This window comes from Danio rerio, chromosome 19, assembly GCF_052040795.2.
Source record: "Danio rerio strain M-AB ecotype USA chromosome 19, GRCz13ab, whole genome shotgun sequence".
Taxonomy (NCBI): Eukaryota; Metazoa; Chordata; class Actinopteri; order Cypriniformes; family Danionidae; genus Danio; species Danio rerio.
Window position 1 is genome coordinate 20,528,423 of NC_141039.2, and position 24,230 is coordinate 20,552,652.

Below are 24,230 nucleotides of genomic sequence, written 5' to 3' on the forward strand. Positions count from 1 at the left end.
TCTGGTTCTTAGAGGATATAACTGTAAACCAATTTTCTTTAAGTAATATTAGGCCGCCCCATGCTTGCTCATACAAGAAGAAAGTTTGGATTAGCCATATATCATACTAAGTCAGTGATTGTCAGAAATCAGCAGGTCTCTAATGCTGTGCCTATGCTCTATTGATTGAACCTGAATGTATGAGTAATCCTGGTCATAGGCTGTGAAAACAAATCATCACCTTAGAATAATATGGTTCTATTTGACATTTTTGTCCAAATTGAGTTATTGACATACTTATTTAATGACAACTTATTTACATTATGGTATGTTTTTTATAAGTTGTTTACATTTTAAGACTTTTTATTAAAAAAAAAGTTACACATACTATGGAATGCAACAACAATGCTATGGAATGCAAAAACTTTGAAGCTTAAGATCTAAAAATCACTCCGAACGCAGATAGAACCTTACAATTCCAAGGTGACGAAATCTAAACAATTGTACTAGATTTAAATGATTTCAGGAGATATTAGAGTTAAACAAGAATTTTACATTTATTTGTCAGGCAAAGATTTTCCATTCCGATTCACATATATAAACAAAATAAGCCAATTCAGAAATGTACAACATCACTTACCCAAAGATACAGTTACGAGTTAGAGATTAATACCTGACCATGTAGAAGTACATTGCAGCATATAAGCCTTGATGCACAGCTCAGACTCATACACTGCAATGGGGTATTCTAGCTAGTATTCTAGCTAAAAACCCACAGACACTTCTGTACCTTTCCCTTAAATACTTAAATCACCATAAATTCAACACAATAATAGCTTTACCAAGACCCTTGCCTGCTCATGAGTAGACGTGTAGACCATTTTCCCTGGAGTGGAGCATCAGGCAAAGATCTCATCAAAGTCAAAACCCAAATGAATTGATATAAGGGAAATTGTAAAATATTACAGTGAAATTAAGACCACTTTACCAATCACACAGAGACATTTAAAATGCTATCAAAAATAAATATAGAGCCACAAGATACACCATGTAAATATATGATAAAACTTGGAGAATCTGGTTGGAATGTGAGTGAGCTGCGCTAGTAGAAAATGTCAGATCGAGGGCAGAGAGGTGGGCACAGGATGGGTGACTGGGACAGTTGAAGAACTGGTTTCCTAGCTGATCTTCTCAGATTAGAAAGTTTATTGTTTTGTTTATTCTCGTGGTCTTGCTCGTGTAGAGTTCTATAACAGTTCTCAGGGTTTAATTTTATGGAGAGACTCAGCATCCTTACACCATCCAAGTAAAGTCATGACATAATTGTACATAAATACTTTTTTGTGTTCCTGTTGGTGACATTTAGCTTAAACATTAATGTTAATTAATACATGAACACCATGTACTAACAAGTAATTAAGGTAGCCGTTATTCACACATGAACTCATTACACTCATTCACACTTAAGAATCATGTTGTAGTTAAAGTTAGTTTATGATTAGTGTGTGCCTTGACTCAACATTAACTTATAATAAAATATTGTTTAGTTTACAAATTATTACAACATTATTCATATACTGTTATTGTAGTGTTACCACTGTAATTTATATTTTAGTAATAGTTTATATTTCTAGCAGCTTTCAACAGCATAAACTTCCATGAAAACGATCTTCCCCCCACCAATGTGAGTTACAAGATAATTTTACATGGCATTTATTACCATACTAAAAGCAGCAGCAGATTGTTTCTCTCAGATATTAAAAATAAAATAAACATTTGTAAATTAAAGTTAAAACTAACCAACAAATATCAGTCGATCAGCATATACTTTTAATAATTTAAAAGAGGTTTAATACACCATTTAATTTAAGTGCAGTGCACTATTGTGTGCATCTGAATAGATGGTATTTAAATGTTTCTCTAGTGGTGCAGACGGTCAAATCGCTTGTCAGTAGAATCTTCTCATGTTGCATGCTGTTAGGACATGGTATTAAAATGTGTGCTGCACTGCTAATGTTTACATTTGTAATATTTATATTATTTGCTAGTTAAAAACTAAAATCTAAAGTGTATTTTTTTTTAAACTTTGAATCTGTATCTCATTTTAGAGGCATTAGCTGTCCACAAGTTTGCATTTTTTTTTAGCTGTGGCCATATACATTGAAGCATTGAAGCTTCATGACTGAAATTAAATATAGTGTATTTCCACTAAGACATTCTGGAGTGCTGAACAACAATTGGGTAAACTAGCAGTGAGCAGGTGATAGAAAAAACAAACAAACACACAAACCATTACAACATGGAATGCACATGTCCAAAGTAGAATAACTAAGTTTAGCAATGTTTTTTACATAAACCAGTATATTTACATTAGTGGTGGGCTGTTATCGGCGTTAACGTGCTGCGTTAAAAGAAAACATCGCTGTTAATCTATTCTCAAAGTTAGTTTGGGAGCTGGGTCTATTCTATGCAAGCTATGATGACTTTTACCGTGATATTTTTGCATGGATGTACACCTGACCGGTGAGACATCTGACAAAAAAGCGCCCTTCTGAATCAAATTAGCAGGATGCCCTTTTGGATTGTTGACTTTCTTCCACTACTAACTATGTTTACATGGACAGATGTAGTCTAGTTGTTTGCCTTAATAGACAATAATATATTTAAGGTGATTATGTGAAGTGCTTTCATGCGAGTTTCCTGTAATTTTGGGTGACTTTAACTGCAATTCGGCAGTTTCACTTTAACTCATGAACATTTCATTCATCCCCCATGACAGACTGGGGTATTAGACACAAATAATTAGTAAGGACTGGTGAGAGTGTTATGGAATTTAATAATGCAAACAAGTGGAAATAAAAACAAACTTCTGCTTTTCACGATGTGTGTGCATGTGCACGGTCCTTTATTAACAGCCGCTTGTGTGGATCTTGTCGGAAAATATGGCAAAAAGTCCTACATGGCGGTAATAGTTTGATCGTGGTGTTTACTTCAATAGTGCCACTAATTTATGCATAGGCCACTCCATGTCTTAATTCTATTTCTGTTTAGTTCAGTTATGACTTAAGTCGGATTAAGGTAATCAAAAATCACTGTTTCGAGCTTATGTAGGCCTACAGTTCAAAATTCGTTTAACTGAATAAACATTTAGTAAACACAAGTAACATCTTATTGAACATAATTTATTTTTATCACCAATTATCATAGTAGAACAGTTTCTCAAGCAGTTTGTACTGTATTTTGGAAACCGGAGATGAGCCACTGGTCATCTCACCGCTACCTGGCTTGAGAAACCCGTTCTCAAAGATTTGTATTTAGATATTATTTGGGTTGTACACATATTCTAAATGCCTTCGGCAGAATTCAAATGAGCTATTTTAATCTAGATTAACCAAGATTACAGTGAGATTATTCTAGATAATAAAAAAAAAAATCGATGCCCACCTATAGTTAACATATTACGTTTCTTTAATATCTGCAAACATATTATAAAATAGTTTTTGCTGTGGTAAAAACATACACACAGCACATTTAAATATGTATGACAGGCTGGTGCCTGTTATGAGATCGCAAAGTTTGGTCCAATATATTAGGATACAACTTAATTCAGAATAGTTTGGTGGTTGTAGTCTGAAAGGTCTAGGAGAAGATGCATTCTTAAAACAGTCTCAGAAGAAGTTTATGTTGTATAACAGTATGTTGGCTTTCTCTAATCACCATAATAATAATATCCATTTTATTCTACAGGTTCTCCTGTGTCTCCTTTAGTTTTGGGTTCCTGCCACCATTCAGCCAAAAAAGACTCCTCGTAGTCCCCGATTCCCTCAAACTCTTCATCAGCAGGATTCGACAGAACTGCCTCATCTGCACTCACAGAATCCTGTTAAATAATGTAGTCAAGATTCAGTAGTAATACAACACAAACGATGCTTCTCAGAGTCCTTCCTCGTTACCTCGCTCCATCCTACAACCTGGAAACTGATCAAGATCAAGGAGAGGAAACGAGGATGCACAAATAAGAAATAAGAAGCACCCATTTCTCTAGCATCAAAATACCCCATCATCACCCTCTAGCATTATCACCAAAGTTTGCATTATCTCCCCATAATCGCAAGGGTTTCCTCTGGTTTCCTCCACAGTCCAAAGACATGTGCTATAGGTTAATAGGGTAAGCTAAATTGTTTGTAGTGTATGTGTGTGAATGAGTGTATGAATGTTTTTTTTCCAGTGATGGGTTGCCGCTGGAAGGGCATCCACTGCTTAAAACATATGCTGGATGAGTTGACTGTTTATTTCGCTGTGGCGACCTCTGATTAATAAAGGGACTAAGCCAAAAAGAAAATGATTGAGTATATATATTTAATTATATATATTTTATATATTAAGGGAATTATTATATATATTTAATTCCCTTATTCAACTGTACACAAAAAAAAAATGGATCATGGCTTCAGTTGGTCCAAAGAATGTAACTATGTTCACATTAAACAATTCACTTATGTTTCTCTATTAAAACTAAAAGAGTTGTGTTGGAAAAAATAGAAAAAGTATATTTTCAAATTTAAACAGCTCGCTTAATTAAGATGAATAAAAGGGAGTTGTGTTGCTTCTGTAGTACCGCATTTTGGTCAATAGGTTAGTTGTTGTTTCAAAACAACAGAGAAAGTAAGATGCGAACCACAACAATCGCTCTCATTTTATGGGAATTAAAAGAGGAAGATTACAGTACAAATAAGAATTACAAATATCGGATATATATAAAATCGCATTAAATAAATGAATCAAGATAAAATAAACAAAAGCTAGCTATAATAATGTAGGTAGCCTATATACAATATATAAATCAAAGTGTTTCAAAGCCACATATAGCCTAACTTTCATTTTACAAAGACCTATCTGAAAAAATAAGATTTTAGATATTTTCTAAAAACAATAAACACCGGAGATGGTTTGAAAGATTATTTATAAAGTATTTGGATACGATGATATTAATCAAATCGCACAAACAGAGCATTATTTGGGTGAGTGAATGCAGAATCTAGCCTACCTTTTTTTCTGTCACCCAGTCCTGTGCAGCGCAGTTTTAAACGCATTGGGGGAAAGCCCAAACACAAAATGTGTTTTATATCCTCAAACAATACATGCCACATTTAGTTATAAAGGAGAATTTCTGTGGCTTTATATTATGGACGGCTGCGCTCACTGTGATGGGTCCCTCCGTTAGTGGCGAGAGTATTCGATTACAATGCCAACAGTCGGTCGGCGAGTAAACAAATGTAATAAATGGAAATACACAGGTCTGTGCGTATAGACATTTCATGTACTGCTGTACAGTAACGTGTCATTTTTTTGCTTCGGTTGTCTTCATTTTAATAGTTTTGTTTTGTGATGATTCTATGGTGTGCTTTATCTGCTTGATTCCCGCTGAAGTGGGTGGGTTGTGTGACGTTTGATTCGGGGAAGTTCTGTGGGCGGTGTTTGCGTGACGCACTGTGAGCTACTAGCCCGACAGTGGAAACGTGATATGATTTCGGCCTCATTTTTTAACCCCCCGGGCTATTGGCCCAGCCCAGCCCGATTAAAGCCCTGGCTCGCACTGGCCCGATAGTGGAAATGCGGCTAATGAGTGAATTTAGACACTGATGAACAGCTGCTGTAGACAAGCTCAATCACTGAAGGAAAGAACAAGACCTAAACACAGAAAACAGCAATTTCGTTGAATATGGCAGAGATAGATTCTGTTAAAGATTCTTTTGCTTCTGTGCGAGCCCTTTTGTTGTATGATATCTAAAAAATAATCAGACGTGTTAAAAACGAGAATGATTGAAAAGCCTATTTTATAGCCTATTATTATATTTTATATTGAACTTACCTACTAGATTCTGCACGTCTGTCTCTAGGATGTCCATGTTTCTTAATCTCCTCGACTATTAATTTATGGTTCTGCCGTTTTATGTCAGTTTAAAAAAACTTGTCCTTATATCGCAGGTCAAGTACTGCACTGAAACCAGGAATGCTTTTTTCAATGTTTTAATTCTTTGGTTACTTGGTTACTGGATAATATCAACAGCAGATGCATCCTCTTTGCTAATCTCTTTAGTTATTTGTTCAAAGGGAGAGAGAAGTGTAGTAACACTTTCCATCAGTGCCCACTGCTGCGCAGTGAGAGTGACCGGTAGTTCGTAATCTGCAGCGAATGCAGCAAGCGCACTTTTCTGCTCCAAAAGACTTTGCATCATGTAAAAGGTGCTATTCCACCTAGTATTTACATCCTGTTTAAGTCTCTTTAGTGGAAGATCCATTTGTGCCTGAACGGACTGTAGACGTGAAGAAGCAAGCTGCGAGTGCTTAAAATGACCTACAATCCTTCTGCACATGCAAACCAATTCTGTCACACTTCTCTGGCTTAAAATGCCTTCGTTGACAACCAACTGGAAGGAAATGCGCCATACAGGGCAAACTCAATCTCACTGTCCATTATGGCTTTAGCCATGTTCCTCGCATTGTCGCGTACCACTGTGTGCACTCTTAGTCTGTCAATTTTTTATTTTTCTAACATGTCAGTGAAGGCTTGAGAGATTGCCACCGCAGTGTAAAGTAAATTCTTGTAATGAAGCCAGACTTTGTTAAGGTTAAAATCAGAATCAATTCACTGCGCAGTAAGACTAAGCATACTACTAGGGCTTACATCTGAAGACCAAATATCTGTGGTAAAGCTCATCACGGAGTCGTTATGAAGCAGCTTGTGAATGTGATCTGCCACATGGCTGTATATCTCCGGTAAGCAGACGTCTTACCAGTCACTGAGATCCAGTGTTTTCCACTACGGAGAATGGCTGGTCGTCAAGTGTAATAAATTCCATTACTTTGAGTAATTTCACGCGCTTCCGTGCTGTCAGATTTTTATTTTCGGCTTCGTAGCATGTTGCTTTTGCTGTAGCTCTTGAAAAATGTACTTAGACCCGGGAATAAGTTCATGTTCAGGGACTAACTAAAAGATGTTGCAAAAGTTATGAGCTAAACAGCCATCGCTTTATTTGTTTATTTTCTTTGTTACCTTCCTTGTATGCCGAGTTTGAGAGATGAGTACTTTTGATAGCTATTTGCTAACTTAAACATGTTTGCTAAAACTGCTGCACAGACTATGGACGAAAAAGAAGAAACTATAATCGCAATACACAACTATGCAAGGAGAAATCTAGTTTCTGAAATGGATACACAGTCTGGGCAATTTGTGACTTTACTCGAAACACCCAAACCAAATCCTGCCAAAAGTAAACCAAGCTCTGACAGTCCCACGGTGAGTGATGCAATGCTAATGAGATTCTTGCAGAGGATGGAAGGCATGTACGAAGAGAATTTGCGCCAAATTCATGGGTTTGAAAAAACTTAAAAACTCAAACTCTATTAAACAGATAATCAACTCCCTCGAGTTCAAAGGTGAAGAGGTAAAGTGCCTGAACGAAAAGTCCAAAGCATTTGAAAGGAAAATTTAAAAACTAGAGACGGTCAATGACAAACTTTGTGAGAGGTGTAATAATTTGAACGCATACAAGAGAAGGTGAAATTCATGTTAATGGCATTCCAGAAAAAAAACGAAAGAATGTAAAGCAGATGATCATTGACCTCTTCAAGCAGGTTTCCCCAATTATCGCTGCAGACCTGCCCATCGGAGTGGACATCGCACACCGTTTGGGACCGAGATCTGCTGCAGAAAAATCCTCTCGCCGCATCATAGTCCTGTTTTCATTGTGATCACAACGGCACAAAGTTTAGAATGATGCCAAAACGTTAAACTATCTAGGGGAAAATAAAATAAACATCTTCGAGGATCTTTCCAGCAAGATAAGGATGCAAGGTCTCTCCTGTGGCCGATGGTAGAAAAAGCGAGGCAAGAGAGAAAGAGAGCTGGCTTTCACGGTCCTTTTGCTGTGATTGATGGTAAAAGACTGACCACTAAAGATGTAGCAGCTTTTCAAGACTTCTAAGTGGAAATTTAACCACAATAACAGTATTAGTTATTCACTGAACTTGTAGATTACTCTTTTTTTACTTGTAGATTATTCCTGTGTTGGTATTTGTCATTGGTTGCCTGTCTTTGATACAAGTAACATGAATGAGTAGATTTTCTTTTTTTGTTTTTTTGTTTTCTGTTTCTTGTTGTTGGTCCTGTTTAATGTCATTGTCATTAATATCTTTTAAAGGGCCATGAAACCCCCTCATTTCAGCAGGGTGTTTTCACACCTCGACTTTGGAAAAAGTCAGAAAAGTGGGCGTGTCCAGCTCTGTTTAGGGGGGAGTGTTGGATAAAGAAAAGAGGCATGGTGTGGGAGTGTCTATTTGGGCACGCACTGACATTTAGAGTCAAAACACACACACACAGGGGAGAAAGTGATGGTGTTTACATGGACATCTGTAGTCGAATTATTTGCCAAATTATTAAATGGTGGACTTTAACTGCAGTTTGGCTCTTTCATTCAGGGAATTCATTCATGTCCCTCGCGACAAACAAGATATTTGATTCGAGGAACTGCTCTAATCATGTATTTTTAATGCAATGTTTGATACCGCACGGCGAATGAGAGAAAAAAAACCCTCAGCATTTCCCAGAAACTTAGATGCACACGGCAGGTAGCGTCAGAAAGCCGCGTGCGTTTATTCCGGTCACAAAATGCGGTGAAAATCCTACACGAGGTTAAAGTTTGGTTGTGGTGTTAACATGTTTACACTCGGTGTAATAGTTTGTTCAATACGAACAAACTGAATAAACAAAGAGCACTGGTCGCTCACTTACCAAATCTGTAGAGACAGGACAATCAGCAGCAACTAGAGCCGCATCTTTATTAAAAGGAGACGGCAAGCGAATACGGATCTCAGCGTTTGCAGATGAGAACAGCTCTCAGGTAAACAATGTGCCACCTTAGACACGTAAGTTATTGATGCCGAGCGTTGCGTACACTGTTAAACCACACATGACTCCAGCTGCGCTCTCACAGAGAGAAAATGAAAACAAAACTTAACTGCAGCAAACTATATAAGCAACACTTCACGCTTGTTTTGCCAACACAACGTGGTGTCTCTGTCGTCTAAACACTGTGACAGTAAAGAAAATTAATGTTTTTAAAGTAATTAAATTTAAATTGTAATTAAAGTTGCACAATAGAGCGCGCTGATTGGTTTGAACCAAGCCTTACTCATGCATTAATGCAACACACTGTAAGACGTAATAAGACACATTCTGGCACAGACGTCTAGTCTGCACGCTGGAATACATGCTATTATCTCATAGCTGTGACACAGTTTCAAAAATTAGTTTCAAACCGGAAGTACGAATTTGCTTGAAATAACGCAAAAACAACCAATTTACACTTTTAAGTGAACTATAGGTGTCCTAATAGTGTTTTTAGCAGTGTGAGACACATATACAACTGTCAACAGCTCAAAAAATGTGTTTTGGTGTTTCGTGACCCTTTAAAGAGCCCATATTATACATGAAATGGGGTCATATTTTGGTGGTAAGGGTCTCCAACAACAGTCTAATATGCACGCAAGGTCAAAAAACACTTTCATTATCGTGTAATCTGCATTTATTTTTACCTAATTATTCCAGCGACTCCCATATGAATTGTTCAGTGATTCAATTGTTCCCAAATCCCTCCTTAGCGCAAAGCTAATCTACGCTGATTGGACCGATGACAGTCTGTTGTGATTGGTTGATACTAACTGCCTCCAACGTGAGACAGAGTGAAATGCCCAGCAGCTAATCAACAATATAAAAGTAGTCACAGTGCATATACGCTTCATAGTGTAAGGCGTGGATTTTGGCTGCAAGTGGGTGAACGTAAATACAGGCGATGGACTTGAAAATACCAACAACTAACTATTTTATTGAGCAAAAACTCCAAGAACTGGCGAGGAGATCTCTTAGCTTGTCATACTCTGCTCTCTCCACACACACACACACACACACACACACACACACACACACACACACACACACACACACACACACACACACTAGAGTCGACTCTTTTATAGATGAAACAACAGTTTTAAACACTTAACACTTACAGATTTAAGCCTTAGCTGGATATTTCACGTCACTTAGAGCTGTGTTACACACTACATGGAAGGGCATTTTCAAAAACCCATAATATGGACTCTTTAACACTAGGGGCCTCAGGGACAGTGTCAAAAGGAAAGCCCTTTTTTATATGCTAAATAGCACAATTCAGATTTTTGTTTGATTCACAAATGCCATTCTACTAATGATGATTACAGATGGTGGAAATCTCAGTGGGGTAATGATATTTGGTGTTCACATGGCACAGAACACTCAACTGGTATAAGCATCTTAAATAAATTTGGAGGGGGAAGATAAGGGTAAGATTCAGATAGCTTGGGTCACTTTCTTGTATTAGTGATTTCACTTAACCAACAAACTAATTCTTGGAAATATATATGGATACAATACTTCAACAGATGATAAAAAAAAATTTTGTTGATAAATTAGATGAAAAGCTTAAATGTTGGTTAAACAAATTCCCTAAGGCATTTATCATTTTAGGTGGAGATTTTCATGTATCTATTAACAATTTATTAGACAGATATCCTCCAAAAAGCGCAGCTTGTTCAAGTCCAACACTATTATGCCCCACACGAGGCATCAGCGTCAACACTTCCCATTCACTTTGTATAGGTGACGTCAGGTGTTGCCAAACTGCAACTCGATGCCTCTTCAGTCCCAAAAGTTGGGACTTGCTCAACTTTTCAAGCCTCAACCAATTAGATCGCATTATGCAAATACACCAGCTCAGACAGTGGCCTATTGCTGACTAATTTCATTGGCTGACGCTGCCATGACGATCACGTCAGTGCCAACTTCAGACACGCCCTCTGTCAAGCGTTGATGCTGAAGCCTCGTTTGAATGAGGCGTTAGACCTAAGAGACAAATTTGAGTTGGTAGACATTTGGCTACAGAGATTTCCTAATAATGTGGAGTATACAGTACCTGTCCAACAAAAGTGGCTCAAGTCAATTCCGAATTGACTTTTGGCTAATCTCAAAGGATATGACTAATTTTGATCTACATACTAGCATTCAATGTACACCTTTGACTGATCACAAAACTCAATACACCTGTAGATAACTGCTATGTTCATATATGGTCTTTCCGGTGCCCGGATGAACACACAGTTTCCCTATCCGGGTTGTGGTACAAGTTACTTATGTTATGAGCAGCCGAGCACGTAAAGGGCTAAAATAAAAAAAGCCTATTGTTCCTGATAACTGTCTCCATTTTCTAATTCAACAAACTACAACACTGTTAAAGGCAGATTACAAAACAGATCATAAGACAGCCTCTTTGTGGAAATTAAACAGCTTGTTACTAGGATCAGATGATGTAAAGGATAAAATTAAATTTGATTTATTTAGCAATTAGAGTTAATTGCTAAATATTGCAAAACAGCCACAACTCAAAGTTCATTTTGTACAAATTGGGAGCTTCTCAAGTTTGAAAATGGTGTTTATTTAAGAAAAGTTGTAGCTGATTTAGCTAAAAAAATAAAGATTCTTGAAGATAGCCTGATCAGTACTTTATCTAAAACTTAACTTTTAATGGCATGTCAATAGAAGAAAAATCTGAAATGGTAGCTTTATAAACAAAACTAGATGATTTATACTTATTAAAGGCTAGAGGTGCTTTTATAAGATCTAGGAAGAAATGGCTTGAAGAGGGAGAACTTAACTGCATATTTTTTTAGACTGGAAAAGCGAAACTATTCCTTTTCAACAATTGAACAACTATGTATTAATAGAAAATTATCAAAGATCCTAAGGAAATAGCAGAATTTAGTGCTAGCTTTAAAAAAAACCTTTATAAATCAAGATGATCAAAGGATACCTCCTCCTCATTTATGGACTCAATTGATTATTTAAAGATTATATCTGACTCTGTCGGATTTTTTGTGATGGTAATATTACTTCGGAAGAAATACAAAGTGCAATTAAAAGTTTGAAAAATAATAAAGTCGCTGGGTGTGATGGATTTACAGCAGAGCTGTAGAAATTACTTGCTGATGATTTTAAACAATTTTTAACTAATCTTTTTAGAGAAAGTATTGAAAAAGATACTTTACCTCCTATGTTGACACAAGGTGTCATCACACTAAATCCTAAACCTAGGCAAGACTTTAACAATTTGGGCAATTGGCGACCAATTACACTCCTTAACAGTGATAAAATTTTTGCCACAATATTTGTCAAAAGAATTAAAAATAGTTTAGATACAATTATAGATGGGACTCAATCAGCATTTATAAGGGGGCAACACATGATGAAAAACATCAGGCTAGTTTAAGATTTATTGGACTATAATGAGCTTGTGGAACATAATAGTTTCATTCTTTTTCTAGATTTTTATAAAGCTTTTGATTCAGTTAGACACAATATTGCAAAATTTGGTTTTGATAAATATTTTTGTAAGGCAATAAGAATGCTCTGGTTACTAAAGTAACCCTCGTTTCCCGAGGAGGGAAACGGAAATGCTATCAGTGGATTTTAATCCACGAATGGGGATTTTGTTTCAGAAAGCCAATCGTCTGAAAGAGTATATAACGGGCCAATTAAATGCCAAATGAGTTGGCAGCATAAGCTTCCGCACGTGTGCCTTATTGCCAATTAGCTCCGCATATAAGCACAGGGAAAGCAAGGAAACGCCATCCTTTTAAGCTGAAGAGACTGACACTTACAGCTATGGAACAATCATTATGGCCATGCTATATAGCATTTCCGTTCCCCTCCTCGGGGAACGAGGGTTACTTTAGTAACCAGAGCGTTCTCCTTCGGATGGGGAACTTCAATGCAATCAGTGCATTCATTTAATCCACGATTGGGGAAATGTCTGGAAAACGCCATAATGACTGCACCTTACCTTTGCCTCCGATGAGAGGATAGCCAGGAATACTGTGAGTGCTCCTGCATGAAAGAGAGGCGCGGTCTTCAAATGTGATCCCTGGCCCTTACTTATCCCATTTCAAAAGAAGTTTTACAGATTTAGATATATTTTTTGGGAGTCACAAGCGTCTAGATAATTCTCGGAAAATACGACAGTACATTGGGAAAGCGTGCAGTCCCATCTAAAGCTCTGAGTGCGGTCCAGATAAATATGTAAGCTCGAACTGGACAAAGTAAGAAAAGGGCTGGGTCTGCCTCCTCCGGGGGCAGCACTTGCAAGCAAACTACCTGGTCTCTAAACAGTGTGGTAGGAACTTTGGGCACATATACCGGGCGGGGTCCCAGGGTAATGTGAGAGTAATCCGGCCCGAATTCCAGGCACAAGTCACCGACTGAAAACACCTCCAAGTCCCCGACCCTCTTAATAGTTGCCAACGCAACCAGCAGAGCTGTCTTCAGGGACAGAAATCTTAAAGATACTGAGTCAAGTGGCTCAAAGGGATCTGTATGCAGGCTCGTGAGAAGGCCCCCCTCTCATGCCCTCTTGGGATCTCGCTCTCGTTCTCACGAGCTTCATGATGAGTGAAGATGGCAGCCACGTAAACCTTGAGTGTGGAGGGCAACAGCCTGCTCTCCAGCTTCTCCTGAAGACGCACCATTCAGTAAATAGACTCCACTTCAGGGCATAGGCACACCTTGTGGAAGGGGGCTCTAGCCTGAGTGATGGCATTAACCACCTCAATCGGTAGGTTACTTAAGTCTTCCTCGCATCTAAGGTTTCAAATATCGGGGCGAGGGTGCCAGATGGTGCCCTGTCCCTGAGAGAGTAGGTCCTCTCTCAAAGGGATCTGGCAGGGAAGGGGCATCGTGATGGGGGAGAGCTCTGACATCCAGGTCCAGTTGGGCCAAAGGGGCGCAACCAGCAGAACCTGTTCCTTGTTCTCCATGACCTTGCACAGTAACTCCGTGAGCAGGCTCACAAGGGAAATGCTTATTTGCGCATGCCCCAAGGCCAGCTGTGGGCCAGTGCATCCGTGCCGAGAGAGCCCTCAGTCAGGAAAAAAGACAACTAGCAATGAGCGTTCTCAGGGGAAGCAAACAGATCGATCTGGGCTTTCCCGAATTGTGCCCATATCAGCGGATGGCATATGCCCCAGGAGCCTCTGAAAAAATTTCAGTGGGACCAATATTTTACTGTCGAGTTTTCTCAGACAGTTCAGCATCAGCTGAGCGCGTTCCCCGGAGAGGCGCGCTGTCATGGTGACCGAGTCGAGCTCCAACCCGAGAAAAGTGATCCTCTGCCCGGGGCGAGTTGGCTCTTTTCTCTCTTGACCTGAAACCCCAACAGGTGGAGGCGGAGACAGAGAGTGCCTGAAGGGGAGGACTTTGTATTGCCAAGCTCGACCTTCGAAGGCAAACTGCAGAAACTGACGGTGGCGAGGAAGAATGGAGACATGGAAATACGCGTCATTCAGGTCTATTGCTGCAAACCAATCCCTAGGACGAACGCACCAAGGGATGCGCTTCTGTGTGAGCAGTCTGAACGGCAGCTTGTGCAGACAGCGGTTCGAAACGTGCAGATCTGGGATTGGCCGTGACCCACCGCTCTTTTTGGGTACGATGAAGTACAGGCTGTAAAACCCGCTCTCCATCTCAGCTGGAGGGACCGGCTCGATTGCATCCTTCGCCAGTAGGACAGCAATCTCCTCTCGCAAGACAGGGGGCTGACCCTGGTGAAATACACACCCATAAACTTGGGGGGCCGTTTCGCGAACTGAATCGCATAGCCCAGTCTGATTGTGCGTATGAGCCACCGCGAAGGGCTGGCCGTGCTAACCAGGCAGGCAGAGCTCTCACTAATGGACTCATTGCTACAATCGCTGATGTACCAGCAGTGGGGCAGCGCGGAGTGGGTGTGCTGATCCGGGAAGCGCGAGGGTCCCGCGGAGGAGCTGGAGGCGAGAGATTCGCTCTCACTCTGCACCCAAACTCCACCTTGAACTCCTGGGTGAATTCACCGACGGTGTCGCCGAACAGGCCAGCCTGGCATATGGGGGAGTCAAGAAAGCGAACTTTGTCGACTTGGTACATAAAAGCCAGGTTTAGCCAGAGGTGGCGTTCCTGGACCACTAATGTGGACATTGTCCCTCCCAACGCACACGCAGCGGACTTAGTGGTCCGAAGAGCATAGTCGGTTGCGGTTTGAAGCTCATGTAACAAGCCCGGGTTGGACCCACCCTCGGCAGCTCGGCCAGCGCCTGCGCTTGGTAATGCTGGTAGTTGGCCATCGCGTGCAAGGTGAAAGCAGCCTGGCCCGCAGCCTTGTAAGCTCTAGCTCCGAGGGAGGCAGATAACTTACAGACTTTGGACGGGACACGAGGCGGACCCTGCCAAGAAGAGGCGCCACGCGGACAAAGATTGACGGCAATGGCGCGCTCGACCGGAGGAATTGCTTCATACCCCATGGCCGCTCCACCGTGAGGGCGGAGGAACACGCAGCGCGGGCAGAGACAGGTGCCCTCCAAGAGGTGCCCTGCGTTAGCCTACTGTGCACCTCCAGGAAGAAGGGGACGAGAGGCTTTGCCCTCTGGTCCTCTATGTAGCACCCATCTAGTCGGTCCGCCCGAAGCTTGGATGGAACGCTTTGAGGAGCGGGATCGCGGGCCCGTAGGCGACGGTTTATCTCTCGATGAAAACCTCAGATCTGCCCGAGTGCCCGCTACCAGACCCAAAAAATGCCTGGCAAGGGAGAATCCCAGCTCGACCATTTGCCGCCGCGTGTTCCCACTTTGGACCGGGAGACCACTCTCGTTCGCTCAAATCGCTGGATTACAACAGGAGGAACCCTCATCGACTCTCTCAGAAGGCTGTAAAAGTCTCTGAAGCGAAAAGGATGGCATTCCTTGCTTTCTCTGTACTTATATGCGGAGCTAATTGGCAATAAGGCACACGTGCGCAAGCTTACACTGCCAACTCATTTGGCATTTCATTGGCCCGTTATATGCTCTTTCAGATGATTGGCTTTCTGAAACGAAAAGTCCATTTGTGTATTAAAATCCACTGATAGCATTGAATAATATATATAATATATATATATATATATATTGTGCTGAATAAGTTTCAAAAAATTATTTTTTTTAATGTATATTTTATTTTTCTTCAAACAGCCTGGAAACTGAACTGCATCATAAAACTTGTGCTTGGTATGTATCATTGTTTTAAAATCCATACAAACTGAATTGTGGTCAGTAAAATGAAATAAATATTATAAAAGACTTCAAGATTGTATTTATCATTACAGCAAAGTGTCATGGGACCCATATTAAGTTCCCAACTTTGGTCTGCAGGACACAAGTAACTTTGAAGAAAAAGGATCCCAGCCTAAAGAAAAACATGTGTCACATCCATAATTGTTTGACATCATCTTCAAGCACACCTGGTAAAGTATTGTATTTTATAACATGCATAATTCAGACTTGTTGGTTGTTGTGTACTGAAATAATATATTTGTCACAAAAATATTCTATTACTTATTGCTGCTGTTTTAATACAGTGAGAATATTAAGGTCGTTGCATATGTATTGAAAGGTGTAAATTTGCATACAGGATACCTTGTTGCAATGTCTTCAAAATAAATTTAAAAATGAAAGGATTTCAGTGGTGAGCTCATAATGATGGGATCAAAAGGAAGTGAACTGGACTCTAAGGGACTTAACACATGGCAAGTTAATTTTAATACATTTTATGTCAAGATTAATTCTGTGATTTAAATTCATATTTACACACTCCACAAATGCTGTCTTCCTACCTTAGATTGTGATGGACCTAGAATGCGACACCATTTACGAATAAGTCAAGAACCAAGTGAAACACTATTTTCCAGAGTACAGATTATGGAGGGGTCTGCAAAACTAATGGAGCAGTTTCTTCTTCTTGGAGTGCCACAGCTTGTGAGTAACCAAACACTGTTACATTGTGTGCCAAATAGATATGAAAAATCTGTGTATATGACATTTTAAAGCTCATTTGGTAAAGCAATGCATTAGTGATACCAAATGTGTTCCAGGTCCCACATATAAATAAATGTATAGATTAAACACAATCTAAGTCCCTTTGGATAAAAGTATCTGCCAAATATAATGTATGTTATTTGATATACAGTTATTTTGTTTTGTTCTTATTCTAATTTTATTGTTTTATTTAATGTACATACTGAATATTGTCACTCAGAATTGTCAATTTCATTAAATTCTGTAACAAATGAAATGCAGATTAAATAGAAAATATATTCCAGCTGTCTACACTGTATTTTGATGACTTTAAAGTACTTGTATTGCTAAAAAATGTGTCACTTGGAAACTTACACAAAGTAAACAAAATGTTTTTATTTAGGATGCTGCCTATAAGGACTTAAGAAATATATTTAAAAGAAATGGCCCAAAAGAAGGGAAGGAAAGAAGGAAGTGCTCTATGCTAGTCTCATTGGACCAGCAGAGGAAACCACAGAAGGTAACTACACTACACAGAATTTCACAGAATTACACAGAATTACTCTTCACTTTCCAGCCGCAACCCAGCACTGGGAAACACCCATATACTCTCTCATACACCTGCACACATTCACTCACTATGGCCAATTCACCAATACCATACGCATGCCTCTGGACTGTGGGGGCAACCGGAGCACCCAGAGGAAACCCACACAAACACTGGGAGAACTTGCAAACTTCACACAGAAACACCAACTGACCCAGTCCGGCATTGAACCAGTGACCCTCTTGCTGTGGTGACAGTTCTAACCAGTGAGCCACTGTGCCACCCATGGACAAAACTATTTATGTTATAAGAGAGGCCGGCAAACATGGACATGCTACAGGTTGTGGAATGGCTGTTCTCAGTGTTTTGTCTAATCATTTAGCGATGTTTTGTATGCCATTAAGCACTTTCTCCAATAACTTTCATTGAAAATTATGTATAAACATGGATGTTTGTGTATTGTTTCTATCTGCATTGTAATACATTTTTCTTCATTTTAGAGATGTTTGAAAGTTAAGTTTTGTATTTGTTCAATCAGTAAACAAGCTAACAAATGTTTATTAAAAAGTGAAATAATTAAAATTAGATTGTTGAATGCCATTAAGCTGTTAATTGTGTTTACTAATTAAATAATAAAATGTAAAATGTTTAGAGGTAGATCTTATACAAAGTACGCAGAGGTGCAATTTTAAATATTATTTAAAAATAATTTTGTGAAGTAAATTAAATAAATTTAAACAATTAGAATTTTCTGCATTGGTTTTATTTTTTATTCAATAATAAATAACTATAATTCAATAATAAATAAAGAACCCTCAAATGGTTCTAAATAGAACCATGTAACTTGAAATCAAAGAACCAATCGGGGTTCTATTTAATGAACCCTTAAAATGGTTCTATTTAGAACCTTTTTGGGGTTCCATATATGAAGCGCTTGATAGAACCATTTTTGGTTTTATATAGAACCATTTCTGGTTTTATATAGAACCATTTCTTTTAAGAGTGAAAGAACCATTTGGGGTTCTATTTAATGAACCCTTAAAATGGTTCTATTTAGAACCTTTTTGGGGTTCCATATATGAAGCGCTTGATAGAACCATTTTTGGTTTTATATAGAACCATTTCTTTTAAGAGTGAAAGAACCATTTGGGGTTCTATTTAATGAACCCTTAAAATGGTTCTATTTAGAACCTTTTTGGGGTTCCATATATGAAGCGCTTGATAGAACCATTTTTGGTTCTATATAGAACCGTTTCTTTTAAGAGTGTAAATAAACAGAGAGCTTATCCATGCCCAGGTAAATGCAGTTGTACATGCTCTTCCTATAATCAATACAAAGAATAAAGTATGCAGATGGATCATATCAATAGGAGCATCTCTAGTATAAAAGCCCTTATTTTGTATTATGGTGATTCACTTCCAGGTGATAGGTATTTAACTGAGAGAATTTACTGTTTAGACTAGTGTGTTTTGTTGACGGAGATGGGTAAGTAGTTTACAGCGTCATCTTCATTATTTGTACCCTACTTTTCTGGCTATATAGCCTCTCATTAAAAATAACTTAGGTGCTCATAAAAAGTGGTCATAACACTTTCTTATTGCACAGATCACCACACACAGATACATGTAAATTAAATAATTTTAGGTTATTTGATTTGGCTTTGCTATTTAATGATGAACATGAAATTTACCTCATCGTCCGTCTGTAAATAATTATTTGCAAACTCCAGCAGTTCCCTCAGTTTGGTAATTAGATTGTAGTATTTAAGAGCTTCCTGTGTGGACACAAAGACCAACATGTTAAAACGGTAGTGAAAGAAACACAACATGAACAAACATTACATTTTAGAATGAATGTCTATTATAAGGTCATCTCAGAATGACTAGGATGTTTTTTTTTATAAATGTATATAAACCACAACTTTTATCAACGGTGACACATCTGAGAATGGTCGGACACACAGCACCCCTTTCCTAAAAAATAAGTGGTATACTTGCTACCCCAATACTTGAACTCAGATTAAGTTTTTAGATATAAGGTTTAGGATTTGAGTTTGCATCCAATCTCCTTAATACAGGCCATAAAAAGAAAGACACACACTTTCTACAAAACATGACATATCTCTATTAATTCATTCACACACCAGTCTATGAATTAACCTGCATATTCCCTGGATGGTATTTGTCACTACTGTGTTGTCTATTAATTTGTCTTGTTATTTAAGTTTACTTGCAATGCTCTTGTCAATCTATGTACATAGTCGTAGATCAGGGATCCCCAAACTCCATCCTGGAGGGCTGGTGTCCTGCAGAGTTTAGCTCTAACCTTAAACACACATACAAGAACAACCTAATCAGGGTCCCACTCCAACCCCAAATTGATTCTCTATGCACGAATGCTGCTGACGTGTTTCCGTTAGAATCTCAGACAAGTGTGTTTATTGGAGGTGAACAATCACACTGAGACATAGTGAAATATCGAAAGGCTGTTTTTTTACAATGTGGGGGTGTAGGAATTGCTGGGTGTAAAGGGGAAGGGTCCATAGTACCGCCAAAGTCCCAGTTCATGCAAGTCCATTGTAGGGAGTAAAGTGCCAGTAGCTGGAGTATCAGTAGCTGGAGAGAGGAAGACTACGAATCTTCCATTGCGATCTCGATCATCGCCATCGCGATCCTCCACCCTGCACCCGTCGCAGCAGCAACCCGCTTGCAGAAAATACACACACCCCTGTCTACACCAATACATCTTAGTTTTTACATGGTATTTTATAACGAAAATGATTTACGTCAACACTAGCGTTTTAACTAACATTTCTAAAAAGCCCTCCTTCCACACTATAGGGCTGAAAACGCACAACATGTGACCACACACACACACATACATACATGCATGCGCACACACACACGCAAACATGCACACACAGTCATGCAGTGCATCTCACTATAGGTGTTAAATGTGATAATTAATCTTGTCTCGATCTAACAACTCTTTGGACTTTTAAATCTATCAGGTAACATGTCAAAGCGTCAGTACACTGCTTTAATCTTTCACTTTCATGCTTGTACTTAGTAATTTTAGCTCAGATACTGTTGGTTGGTTCCTGTTGGTTGTGCACCTTCTTGTAGCGTTGTGACTAAAGCTGCAATAATACTTGAAATTGTGCTTGCAAAATTCTGTCATCAACAAGATGAAGCAATTGCTCCATATTTTAAATTTCAACAATCACATGATGCGATTTTGAAGGGCAGAGTTCACCAAGCTTGAATTTTCTAATGAAGCGACATGCGAAAATTGCAGTGGTAAAAAGTACAGTGTGACCATGGCTTTATATTCCCCTCTCTTGATGTGCCTTACCTGACCCTGATCGACGTACTGATTGAGGTGAGGGTATCGTTTACATTGCAATGATGAAACCACACAGGCAGGTCTGTCATCCTCCCCTCCCCCCTTAAGCGTCAACCTGATCCTTTTGCCGATTTCTGTTGCTACAAAGGGGAGAACACAGGGGTGCGAGGGGGGACAATAAAACAATTCCTCGGTCAGGAACGAGGAGAAAATTGGTGACCTGGATGATGTTGAGGTGTACCATTCTTTTTAAAAGATTTAAAGATTATTTACAATAATAATAGATTGATAAGATTACAGTAATGATCCAAAATGCATTTGTTTCAAGTAGCAAAAAATGTCATGAATGGGATATCCTTGACGGTAATATGAGGAAACTATTGTAAACAGCAAGAGTAATATATCATCCTCTCCTGTGCCGTACTCATACAGTAATTGCGATGCTGCACTGGAACTGAACTGAATGAAATGTGGAAGCAAGCTAATCAAGCTCTTAATAGATGTACTAGAAACCTGTGTGGCAAAAAGTTGAAGCCTAACTCTGCAGGACAGGGCCGGGACTGAGTTCGACCACCCCTGATTTAGACACTCACAAATATATCTAGTCTGTTTATATCTGTTTAATTAGAACTAGTTGATTAATAATTCTTATTTCCATATGAGCTAATGTTTGTGTACGTTTATCTCTACTTACTGGACGTGGTTTAAAATGCTCATCCTGCAGTCCCCACTGTTCTCTGTAGAATCTGTAGTAGGCCATGTTTTGCTGCATCACTTGATCATCTCTATCAAACAGCATATAGGTTGCTGCACACAATGCTGCATTGCGAACATCATTTACTTAAAGGACAAACAAACAAAATACATTAATTAGGTCATCATTTTAATTATAGACTTTTTGTGGTTTCAGTGGAGGTGTTATATGCTTCGTTAATACACTTATCTTGTTTTTTTATTCAATTTGATTTACAATTGATCAAATAAAGAGGTATACAACAAACAAAGAGGTAATAGCATTTACAAGTTCAAAAATAGATGGTAATACAAAGTTCTGTCATGAAACTCTATGCATGCACAGGCTGATAGGAGCACGCTCTGCAACAGCGGTTCTCTCTGCATCCTGCTCCTCACTCCACTGTACTTTCCAGCCATCTTCAAGGGTGAAGTTTTCCATTGTCTTTAATCCAGTCTGCAGTCCCCCAGTGACAGCCGGAAAACAACAGCTGCCTTAGTTAACTTAACAATAAATTATTTTGTCATCCTCTGTTCTGCATTTTCTGTCCAGCACTGACAGAGTATTCTGGCCACATCTGATGGAGCCTATAGAGAAGTCCCCCATTCTCTCCGCCATGGAGATGCAGGGCGTTATGCTCGGCTGGAATGAGGAGGAGCTGTCAGATGGCAGGCACACCGTGGAGAGCTTATCTGCCCTGGTAATGGAGCTGACTGCCTAACTGCGGGGCCTGGGACACGATTCCACCTCAGCACCTGACTCATAAACACATTTCCCAGAGCCCAGGATCATCAACCTCCTACACTACTCAGGCCAGTCTACATCGGCTACATCAGAGTATCGGGCTTTTCTGACCCAATGCGAGGTGTTTTTATGCCCCCCAAACATTCAGCTATGTTAATGACCACGCCAGGGTAGGCTTACACGGTATCCAAATTTTGATACCGTCAAACCTCCTCCATACCTCCATATTTTTCTATGTGTAATAATAAAAAAATAAATAAATAAATAAATTAAAAAAAAAAAAAAAATATATATATATATATATATATATATATATATATATATATATATATATATATATATATATATATATATGACTAGGCTCAGACATCTTCACCAAACTGTTGGCTTGTGCGTAAACCATTCAGTGAATACCTTATATGCAACCTTAGGTTCGCGGTCACCTGTTTGTCTTGTTTGTATTCTTCTGCACAGGATACTTCTCTCATTCGCACGTACACACACACACACACACTCGTACACACACACACACGTACACACACACACACAGAGAGAGAGAGAGAGAGAGAGAGAGAGAGAGAGAGAGAGAGAGAGAGAGAGAAAGAGACTGACACACTTTATTAAAACATCTAAAACCAAAACTTACATTAAACCTCACACAAAGTCTCACTGAACAATGTTCAGCAGATAAAAAAAGGTAAAAAAAAAAAAAAATCTAAATATATATATACATAAAAATAAAATAAATTATTAATAAACCATACACACAAACAATTAATTACACATAAAATTAATAATGTATCATCAATTAAATATTATTTGCCCATCCTCACAAAGTGACACTAACCATTTAAACTCAAGTAAATTATTTTGTCATTAAAAAAATCTATGTTCAATTCTTATTCTGGATTCCACCAAGGCTAAGAAAAGCTGAAGAAGATTTACTTTATGCCCCTCAGCAGCTAGTCTACATGACTTTCAGATGGCTAATTTAGCTTGTCCAATTGTGAAATTTGCTACTGTACACTTTTGCCTGTGCATTCTTAAGTATTTACACCCAAAAACAGAGTGTTTTGGTAAAAACAAAACCTAAGTTCAGTAGTATGACTTTTAACAGAGTAAATAATGGATCCAATCTGAAACACTCAGTTAAAGCATGAACAACAGATTCTGGCAAAGAACATAATATGCTTGATGAGGAAACATTTGGGTTACATTTAGAAGTATGAGAATTAGTGGGCAATGCACAATATAATAGTTCCCATTGCAAATCCCTTGATTGTTTAGTCAGAGGACCTTTGAATAAAAGCACCTAAAAGTAAAAGTAAAAGCCTTTAAGAGGGAGGAAGTTCAGCAGGGACAATTAAAACTCTTCTCTACTTTGTATCAGCTCTGTCTTTGATCTGTTAAAAATAGGCTACTTTAATACAAATCTGATATAGATCTCTCTTTCCTGCCACCTAAAAATCTATTTCTTGTAAGTTATTAAATTTCAGAAGTTTTTCTTTCCGATCATCTTCAACACAGCCCTTGGGAGACACAAATAACTTAGGAAAAGGTACTTTAGAAGGACCTCCAGATAAAAAACAATTGGCAAACAGGAGAAGTGTAGAGGGAAAAGCTGTTTTCACCCCACCAATGAGCTGCTTTACCATCCTAACAGATCTAAAACCGGCCTGATTGCAAATGTCAACCTCTGACTTCCAAGTTTTAGTTTAAGTATTTATCAAGTCTGAAATTTTGATTAATTTCTTCTCCATAAAAGATTTAACAATTGTATTGTATGTGCAAACATTTACTTCTAAAAGTGAGTTATTAAAAAGTGGTTCTTCAAGACCAAAATGATTGTTTTCATGTCTAATCAGTTTAAACCCTTTTCAAACGCTTAACACAGAAGCATAAAATTTTAAATCAGTTGAGAAATTTCCATCATA

At 38.7% G+C, this 24,230-nt stretch overlaps 1 protein-coding gene across 10 annotated transcripts in view; it reads right to left on the reverse strand.

Annotated features, from left to right (window-relative positions):
* Nucleotides 1-517: 517 nt before the first annotated feature.
* The window catches only part of p3h4 (prolyl 3-hydroxylase family member 4 (inactive)), a 78,392-nt gene continuing 54,679 nt past the window's right edge, over nucleotides 518-24,230 (reverse strand). For 8 of the 10 annotated variants that reach the window (XM_087294875.1, XM_087294877.1, XM_087294873.1 and 5 more), the window contains 3 exons: nucleotides 21,514-21,659; nucleotides 19,165-19,248; nucleotides 518-3,859 (listed from right to left, as the gene is read on the reverse strand). In XM_087294875.1, coding sequence (XP_087151001.1) covers nucleotides 3,716-3,859; nucleotides 19,165-19,248; nucleotides 21,514-21,659 — 374 coding nt within the window. In that variant the 3' untranslated portion in view covers nucleotides 518-3,715. The remainder of the gene's footprint in view (nucleotides 3,860-19,164; nucleotides 19,249-21,513; nucleotides 21,660-24,230) is intronic. The other 2 variants (XM_087294880.1, NM_001126438.1) reach the window with 2 other exon arrangements.